Genomic DNA, 10,404 nt, shown 5'->3' with positions numbered 1-10,404 from the left:
AAAGTCCCCTCCGGGGACTATTGGTACATGTGTGTAACAAATAAAAATTCTCAAAATTTCTATTTTTCCTACTAAAAATTCAGACACCTCATACAATACCCTGTAAAAACAGTAATTTGTGGGCACATGCCCTTTTCTTTGGTTTCAAACATTCCTAAAGGCCTCTGCCTTGTGGCAACATGCACTATCAGTGGTACAGCAGCTTCCCAATAAACCCCCGAGGCTGAAAAAGTTAATGTTCGCTCTATGTACTGCCAGGCATGAAAGATTTCAGGTTATAAGGAGAGTCCTCTGTATTTTCTTTTAAATTTTTCTTTTAAAAATCGTTAAACTTTGCTTTCCATGTTTGGTCTCTAATACATCTAGAATTTATATTTACGTATGTATGAGTCACGTATGTATGAGTCTTCTTTTTCCATTATCTTAAGGTGGTCCATCCATTTACTTTTAACTTATATGAGTCTTTATATTTAAAATGGGTTTCCTGTATGAGCCCTGGTGGTGCAGTGGTTAAGCACTCGACTGTTAACTGAAAGGTCAGTGGTTTGAACCCACCAGTCACTCCGCAGGAGAAAGATGTGGCAATCTGCTTCTGTAAAGATTTGTAGCCTGGAAAACCCCATGGGGCAGTTCTACTCTGCCCTGTAGGGTCACTATGAGTCAGAATCAACTTGACGGCAATGGGTTTCCTCTACTCAACATATACTTGTGTCCTTTTTTCCTTTATATAAAGCCAGTTGGTCAGCACCATTTATTACCATACCGTACCATTGCTATCGAGTCGATTCCAACTCATAGTGCCGTATAAGACAGAGAACTGCGCCATAGGTTTCCCAGGCTGTAAATCTTTACAAAACAGACTGCCACATCTTTCTCCTGCGGAGCGGCTAGTGAGTTCAAACTGCTGACCTTTTGGTTAGCAGCCTAGGACTTTAACCACTGCACCACTAGGGCTTCTTAACATTTATTAAATAAACTTTTTCCCCCTACTGATTTGTAATGTCACTTTGGTCATATACTGAGATTCCATATAGGTGTGTTTCCTGGGTTCACATTTCTGTTCTGTTGATCTGTTTATTTGTTTAATCACTTTAGCTTTATACTAAATCTTTTTGGCTGATAAGGCAATTTCTCCCTCATTGTTCTACTTTAAAACTGTCTTGATTTTTTTTTTTTTGCACTATACTCGTCCAGATTAATTTTAGAATCATTTTTCTTAAAGTTTCACAGAAACTTTGTTGGATTTTTATTGGAATTGCACTAAACTTATAGATTAATTTTCAGGAAACTGACATTTCTAATGTATTGAGTCTTCTCCTTCATAAACATGATATACCTCTGTCTGTGTTGAGTTCTTTTATGTTGTCTGGTAAGTTTTATAATTTTATCTATACAAATCTTACTCTTGTTATGTAAGATTTATTCCTAAGAATCTTATGTTTTTTGCTGCTATTGTTTTTTTATTCTTTCTTTGTTTTGTTTATAGGAATATTTTCTTTTTGTATAATAATTTTCATCTAGCAACAATGATGAACTCTTATTGGTTCTATCCGTTTTTTTAATAGATTCTTTGTATTTTCTATAAAGATAGTTATATGAATATATCAATTTGAAACAAACTTTGAAACCCAATGTGGAGATGAATTTGCTACCTAAACCTCAGTTAAAGACATCTCACAGGGATTATTTTACAATTCACATATACTTGTTGAATAATCATTCAGCTATGCATTTCAAAAATGTTTTTTCACATTTTCTAGCTTCCAGGTGCAGCGCTAGGTGATAAGGATACGGTGATGCGCAAAAGAGGTGTGGTTCCTCCTCTTTGGAACTTACAGTTTAGGAAGAAAGGCAGACTTTAAACGATGATCACCCCTAACGAATAGATAACTATAAAATTTTTAAAAGCTTGTGAGAGAAAAATAAAGGACGATGAGAAATCGTAACATGGAGATCTAGTTTAGAATGGAAAGTGAGGGAGAGATTCTCTGCGGAAATAATACTTAAGCTAGGATCTCAAGATGGTTATAAATTAGCCAGACAGAGCATGTAGCATTATGAATATAACGCCTAGAAATTCTTTAGCTTTATTCTACTGAACACTTCAGATTCACACATTGCTTCGATAATTGAGTTTTGCTGCATGTGTCCCGATCATCCTTTTCTTCTCAATAGTTATTAACTACTACCTGTTGAAAAAAAGAAAGAAAGAAAAGAAGAAAGAGAGAGGGAGGAGGCAGGGTTGGGGAGAGAGAAAGGAATTTGGCCACTATTTAAGGCATAGCACTTCATTGATACTTTTAACCATTTCCGGTTTCTGCCAAGTCAATTCTGACTCATGGTGACCTCTTGTGAGTCAGACTAAAATTGTCATACGGTTTTCAATGGCCAATTTTTTGGAAGTAGATTGCCAGACCTTTCCTTCAAAGCGTCTCTGGGTGGACTCGAAATTCCAACCTTTTGGTTGACAGCTGAGTGCTTTAACTGCACCACCCAGGGACTCCTTACCCAGTACAGAAGCCAGAAAAAGTATTAGAAAGGGCAATATTTGGAGAGAAACTGGATGGCCAGCCGAAACCTTTCAGTGGGAACAGCAGCCTGGGATTATCCATTCTCAGGGCTCTCTGAGGGTCATAGCTGGCAGTTCACCTAGCAAAGAATCACAGCCACAATCAGCATGAATCGCCAACCAGAAGACAGCTAGACTAGTCTCAGCTGGGCAAAGGATCGTGTCTGAGGTTTGCTTTCTTCACCTGAAGGACTGTGGAGCACCTGACTTCTGCTGCACCAGGCTGGCTCATTCCAGCAGCCCCACAGAGTTAGTTGGAATATGGAATGTCATCTCTATTTTCATTCAGGAAGAAAGTACTTTAAAAAAAAAAAAAAAACTGCCCTGGCCTTCAAATACCTATACTGATTCCAAAAACAGAAAAGCATTCAGTAAAGGTGGCTCCTTTTAGCAAGAATTTGTGCAACTCAAGGCTAGGCTACCATTCCCAGCCTTAACCATCCACCACTTCTAATAAAAGCTGTGCTAAACCTGTCTAACTGGTTGAAATTACTTTCCAAAGGCCCTTCCAGATTCTTTATTGTTCAGGCAACCTAAAAATCGGTTGCCGTGCAGTTGATTCTAACTCATGGCAACCTCACGTGTGTCAGAGTAGAACTGTACTCCATAGGGTTTTCAATGGCTAGTTTTTTCAGAAGCAGATCTCCAGGCCTTTCTTTCAAGGTGCCTTTGGGCAGACTTGAACCTCCAACCTTTCAGTTAGCAGCTGAGCATGTTAACCATTTGCACAACCCAGAGACTCCTGTTCATACAGTTAGGATAAAACCTGCCTGTTATATCTAAACTTATGCTGATCTCTAAGGTAGTAAAAAGCAATTTTTATCATCCTCACAAAACATTTTAATCAACCAATTATTGAAAAATTACAGAAGACTGAATAAGACCAGAAATTTTTACTTATATAAAATAAAATATTCTTATTTTATGTAATTGGAGCAGCGATTGTCTTCATCTCTCTTAAGCCCCACACAGCACAACAGCTGGACTTGTGCTGAGGGTGGTTTATTTATCTGCAAGAAGCAAAGTAAATGAACAGGCAAACAAAGTCTACTCATAAATTTAGCAAGCCAAACGTTTTTTAAAGGCTGTTGAAATGTTTCATTCCAGGGTGCACACCCTTGATGCATGCGGTTTCTGGACGTCAAGTGGACACAGTGAAGCTGCTATTGAAGATGGGAGCCAATATCAACATGCAGGACGCTTATGGTCGCACAAGTTTATGCCTGGCAACCTACCTGGTACCAACGTGTGTCTGTCACAAGGGTTAAGGAGTGGGATGTGCTAAAAGTCTCTTTAAGGAGCTGCATGAGGGAAGTCTACCTGTAGACATCATAATGACCCAGCCTCTTGTGTGGCTCCCCACAGTAGAACCTTGTCCCTGGTTTTCCTAAGGCTCCCTGAAAAGGGGGTCAGTTTCACCAGAGGACTGCATTGTGAAGCCCACCACTCCCTGCTGCCATGTTCAAAGTCAGGTATTAAAAGAAAACGTAACAAAAGGGGCACATGGAAATTAAGTCTCGGTCACGCCAACTCATTAACAAATAACCTTATTGTAGATGTGTGGCCTTAGGCAAATCACTTCACTTCTTTGTGCTTCTTCCCTCATATATTTCACAAATATTATTAGTGAGAATATTGTTTACTTCACAACAAAGTTTATCACAATTGAAGGAAAAAGCGTATGTGGAATCGCCCAGCACAGAGGAAGTACCAAAATTATTTCTTGACTCTGAATATTGATCATGGGTTTCAGATATATTCAACAGTGTTTTGATTTTTTTCTGAAGAAAACCACATACACACACAGTTTCAGGAAGTATTGCAAAATGATAAAAGCTGTTTCAAACACGGCCCCACCAAAAGATATGTTTTTCGAAAACTATAAAACTTTGGCAACTCTAAAATTTGTTTAGTATGCCTTTCTTTTGGGTGTCTTGTTCATATTTTTTTTTTTCGCTTTTAATCAGAGAATTTGATGACTTAGACATTAACAACTAAAAACAGATTTAGTACATTAGTAAGCTATGAGTCAAGACCGACAATGCCAGAAAAACATTTGCTTCTCCTAAGACTTAGACATTATTGGTCAATTCTACAAAACCATAGTTAGTATTATAATCTATGTTTTTTTTTATTTTTATTGTGGTAAAATATATATAAAAAGAGTTTGCCATTTCGACCATTTTTAAGTGTACAATTCAGTAACGTTAATTATATTCACCATGTTGTCCGGACATCATCACTACTTTCAAAAGTTTTTCATCACCCTAAACAGAAACTCAGTACCCTTTCAGCAATAACTCCCATTATCTCTTTCCCCCAACCCCTGGTAACCACTAATAAACTTTTGCCTCTATGCATTTGCCTATTCTAGATATTTCATATCAGTGGGATCATATAATATTTGTCTACTGTATCTGACTTACTTCACCCAGCACAGTGTTTTCAAGGTTCATCCATTTAATAGTATGTATCAGAACTTCTTTTTCTTTACAGCTGAATAATATTCCACTGTATGTATATATCACATTTTGTTTATCCATTCATTTGTTGATGGACACTTAGGTTGTTTCCACCTTTGGCTATTGTGAATAATGCTGCAATGAACATTGGTGTACAAATACCTGTTTGAGTTCGTGCTTTCATGCCTCCTGGGTATATACCTGGGAGGGGAATTGCTGGGTCATGTGGTGATTATATATTTAACTTTTGGAGGGATCATCAAACTGTAAATGGCTACACCATTTTACATTCCCACCAGCAATGCACAAGTGTTCCACTTTCTCCACATTCCACCAACATTTGTCATTTTCCATTTTTCTGAGAATAGTCATCCTAGTGAGTGTGACGTGATATCTCATTGTGGCTTTTATTTGCATTTTCCTAATGACTAATGATGTTGAGCATCTTTTCATGTGCTTATTGGCAAGTTGTATATCTTTTTTGGAGAAATGTCTACTGAAGTCCTTTATCCATTTTTTAAAACTGAGTTATTTTTTTGTTGTTGAGTTGTAGAAGTTCTTTATATATTCTGGATATTAAACCTCTATCAGATCTATGGTTCCCAAATTTTTCTCCCAATCTGTGGGTTGGTCTCTTCCTTTGATGCACAAAAATTGTTTATTTTGATGAAGTACAATTTATCTATTTTTTCTTTGTTACTAGTGCTTTTGGTATCATATCTAAGAATCCATTGTCAAAAACAAGGCCTTAAAGCTTAACCACTGTGTTTTCTTCTGCCAGTTTTATGGTTTTAGTTCTTATATTTAAGTTCTTGATCCATTTTGAGTTAATTTTCATATATGGTGTGAGGTATGAGTTCAGCTTTATTCTTTTGCATGTGGAGATCCAGTTGACCCGGTACCATTTATTGAAGAGACTTTTCTTTCGCCATTGAATGGACTTGGCACATTTGTCAAAAATCAGTTGGTCACAGATGTATATGACCTGTGGATTTTGAAGTACCTTTGCTGATAGATTTTTTCCCAGACTTTTCAGGACCAAAAGATTATTTTCTTACCCTTATCTTTTTTCTTCTACTCCATACATTTCTAACATTCCGATTTTTACTGCTTCTGATATTGCCTTAGGGGAAAATTTTCAGTTATTTTTCTCATTTTACTGACTTAATGTAACATAATCTTGAGGTTTAATTATACACAAATGGAGGAGGGCAGGAAGCCTGCTTCTGAGCAAAACAGAGACTTATCATATTATTCTTCATAATAATAGTTTTACCTATTTATCAGTCTATCTATAATTGAGTGAGTTACCCAAGTGGTTCTGAATGAACGTAGGAGGAATTCTCCTCAATATGTGAGCAGGGTTGGACCAGTTACTTAAAGAAGTATGGAATAGAGAGTAGAGAGTAAGGGCTGGCCTGAAATTAAACCTGCCTTTTGAGATGGGAAATGACCCAGCTTTAAGTGCTGACCAAGAAGGGGACAAGCATGGAATATGGCAATATCAGTTCTCAATCTAAGGAATTAGCAGACAGCAGGAAGTTCACACAAGGTTTCTTCAGGAATCCTTAGGTGGGTAAATCACAGCATTGGAGAACCCTTGGAGGGTGCTGATGGTGCCCCCATATTCAGGTATTTGAACTGTTAGCATCAGAAAGATCATCAAGGTGACAGGATCCCAGCCACTGGAGTGAGGCTTAGATTAGGATTCTAGGTACTGGGAGGGGGACTGATTAGAATAAGCAAGACTTTATCCTTGTGGTATTAGAATAGACACTTGGAAACTAGGACCAAGGCCCATTTATCATAAAGGAGGCATAGAGTGGAGGTTAAAATTCAGGAATTACATAGGAATTGGACCATGACATCCAAGTCAGACCATTGACAAGAATGATGTGTAGCTAAGCCCGCAAACTGAGAGGCTAGAGATGGTTAATCATCTCTTATTATGTGCCATATATTGCCCAGGAACTGGTGTAGTCTGAGCATATAAGTAGAATACCACTGAGAGGCCCTAGAAATGGGGAGAGGGAGGCAGGATGCAGGGTCTAGAAATCAGTCTGCGTCTGACAACTATTCCATCATGGGTCTTCCAAAAAACTTGAGAATTCACACTTCAAGACCTTCAGCCATCTGTTGAGATGTCTAATTTGGGGGTGTGATCCTTAGCCACTTCAAGTCAAAGAAAATGTATTTTTAGCCAAATCAAAGATGAAAGGGAAAGAAAACTAGAGAAAGTTTTTTAGAATATGTTATGTGGGGTCGTGTTATATAATGATGTGGTTGCTCTTATATTTCAGGGTTGGCTCGAAGGGTGTGTGAGTCTGCTCAGAAATGGTGCCAAGCACAATATCCCTGATAAAAATGGTCGTCTGCCACTGCATGCTTCTACTGCTGAGCCCGATGTGAGGTAAGTAACCAGGTTGGCACGGCACTCAGGTTGGCAAGGACCCAACTTATATTAGAGGGTCATTCACTCCATCCCCCTGTGGCTAATAAAAATAAAACCCATCCATTTCTTTGAAGTTGCAGCAGAAAAGATCACATCTAAGTAAATCAAAACATCTTGGAATAGTCTTTATCTCTGATCTCATTCCCCTCCTACTTCAATAAAACCCTTTTCTCCTTGTCCTTGATTTAAAGAGAATGTTATTTGTGATAATCTGAATTCATATATTCATTCAATTAATCAATCATTAATGATTCAGTAAATGTTTATTGAGTGCTTATTACATACCAAGCACCATTCTAGGCCCTAACAGTTCCATAGTAAGCAAGACAGCATCTCTGACCTCATAAAGCTTAGAAGTTAAGCAACACATTAGGAAAAAAAAAAAGAGAGAGAGAATTTCAGATATCTATAAGTGCTACGAAGAACATCAAATTCGGTGAAAAAGCAATGACTGAGCAGACAGATTAATGTCTAAACCCTGAGTCATGCCAGTGTTTATGGATTGGGAGGAGGAAAAGAACCTAGCAAAAGAGACTGAAACAGGCAGACTAGTGAGTTAGAAGGAAACCAGGAGTGTGTACTCCTCGACACCATGTGAAGAAATATATTCAAATATATTGGATGATCAAGAAGATCACATTTTTGTAAGACAATCGAGGAAAGAACTTTACCCAGACCAAGTGTAATTCTAGTTTCCCCGTCCCTCTGCGTCTAAAGGGCATCAGTCTTCATTCTTTCGATAGACCTTCAGAGCAGCTGATAACAGCATTTCCCACTGTGGAATAGGCAACATTCTGACCTCTTCCTTAACCTCTGCTGTACAGAACAAGCCTCTGACAGGAATTTAGCATTCCCCAGTTCTAGGCCCCAGGTCAGCACCACAGGGAGCAGGTTCTGTGGACCTCACCCTGCACATCTTGTGTCCAAAACTAAAATCTAAAGCACTGTGGGGTCTGGGAGATACCGAAGCCATAAGCACCCAAGCTAAGAGATAACAGGATTTCTTCATTTCAGTCTGCTTTACAGTAAAATATAAAGGGTTAGGAAATTCCAAGACTATTCCCAAAGCTCTCCTCTTATCATCATTAGATTATATATACAGAAATAACAGAAAACTAGGATTTACTCAAAGCCAAACAAAACAAGGAAGTTTAGAGAAGAGACAGCAAGCCCAGATAGCTAACTATCAATAAACATTGTAAGAGAATGACTGACTCCCTTTTGATTAATTAGACAAAAAAGAATGACTTTTCTTGACAACTCACATAAATATTTAGTCACAAAAAATCGTACTTTTCCCCTAGAGTGATCTAAGTTTAAAATATACCTCTTAAGACTATTCTGCCTTGTTTTACTCTACTTAACTACTCTTTTATGCCTCACTCAGAGTAGTCATTTCAAAATCTACCTAACAAATTCTGAAAGGTAGAATCCTGCTTTAGTTATGGTAATGATAGCTGTTGTAAACAAAACCCAAAGCTTTAGAGTTTTAATGCCATAAAATTGCTTTCTCACACATGTAACAGTCCTATGCTCGTGTTCCTGGACAGGGGGTGGCTCCTCTCCATTGGTGATTCAGGGACTCAAGCTTCTTCCATCTTGTGGCTCCATCATCACCTAGGACCACTGACTCGTCTTTATTCAGCCTGCAGACAGGGAAAGAATGGAGAAGCCCCATTCATTTTTTAAAATCCCAGCCTACAAATAATACATTTCACTTCTCACATTCCGTTAAGAAGGACTAGTCATCTGGCTGAAGCCCTGGTGGTGCAGTGGTTAAGAGCTCAGGCTGCTTACCAGAAGGTCAGCAGTTCAAATCCACCAGCTGCTCCTTGGGAACCCTATGGGGCAGCTCTACTCTGTCCTATAGGGTAGCTATGAGTTGGAATCAATTCCACGACAATGGGTTTGGTTTGGTTTTTTTGGTTAGTCATTTGTTCATACCCCAGTATAAGGAAGGTGGGGAATTTAGTCCCTGACTAGGACTACCTCCTCCCAACAACGACTCCAGTCCATTAAAGAGGAGCATGAATTTTGGTGAAAAGCTTACTGTCTCTGCCATTCACCTATTTCACCTGAAGGATGAACTAAGTAAGCGTTGTCGGTGAAAATCACACTGAAGGTCAGTTCAGTCAGTCAGTTGGGCTCATCATCTGAAACTGCAATAATAAATTGAAAACCAATCCAGGTGTACCCCCTCTTTGGTGGACTTGTGTATCTATTTTTTTTATGCCCGGCTATGCGCTTACATTCTCTAGGATCTACTTCATACCATTATAACTGGGATAACATAGAATTGTGGCTTCTCCTTTATTGAAATTGTACCTAATAACTCAGCCACTACAATTGGATGAGTTGAATCCAGAAAAATAAGCATCCTCCTTATGCTAATGACATAGTTTTATAGTCCTAAATGGACACTTAATCGTTTCTGAAAGAAAAAAATCTTGCTTTAACATTACCAAACATTTTGATCAAAAATTCTATAGAAGAATTCTGATCAAAAGGGGGAAAATGCAGAATGAAATTTCAAATTCTCATGGATTCCAGACTTTCTGGAGCCATGGAGGCTAGAGGAACCCCTGAAACTATTGCTCTGAGATAATCTTTAAAACTTAAACTAAAAATATCCACTGAAGTCTTCTTGAAACCAAAAAATAGTTTAGCTTAACTAGTAAAAAAAATGTCTGCCTTGAGCATCATGCTCTTTAAGAACTATGTATATGGGATCAAATTGACAATAGCAACTTGAAAGATTAGGTAGGAAACTTAGGAGGCAGTGAGTTTATGTAATGGGGGAGGAACAACTCCGAAGAGGATGAGAATGGTTGCACGAATGGAAGAATGTAATCACTGTCTCTGAATTATACATGTAGAAATTGTTGAATTAGTGTATGTGTTGTTGTGTATATTCTCAACAA

General features: G+C 38.2%; 1 protein-coding gene across 2 annotated transcripts in view; it reads left to right on the top strand.

The window, feature by feature from the left end:
- ANKRD55 (ankyrin repeat domain 55) overlaps positions 1-10,404 on the top strand; it is a 104,400-nt gene that overhangs the window by 36,948 nt on the left and 57,048 nt on the right. For both annotated transcript variants that reach the window (XM_023734982.1, XM_004380479.2), the window contains exons 4-5: positions 3,677-3,807; positions 7,332-7,441. In XM_023734982.1, coding sequence (XP_023590750.1) covers positions 3,677-3,807; positions 7,332-7,441 — 241 coding nt within the window. The remainder of the gene's footprint in view (positions 1-3,676; positions 3,808-7,331; positions 7,442-10,404) is intronic.

Source organism: Trichechus manatus, unplaced genomic scaffold (genome assembly GCF_000243295.1).
Source record: "Trichechus manatus latirostris isolate Lorelei unplaced genomic scaffold, TriManLat1.0 scaffold00074, whole genome shotgun sequence".
Classification (NCBI taxonomy): Eukaryota; Metazoa; Chordata; class Mammalia; order Sirenia; family Trichechidae; genus Trichechus; species Trichechus manatus.
Note: the sequence above shows the minus strand (reverse complement) of the source record. Positions and strands in the feature narration are given on the sequence as shown.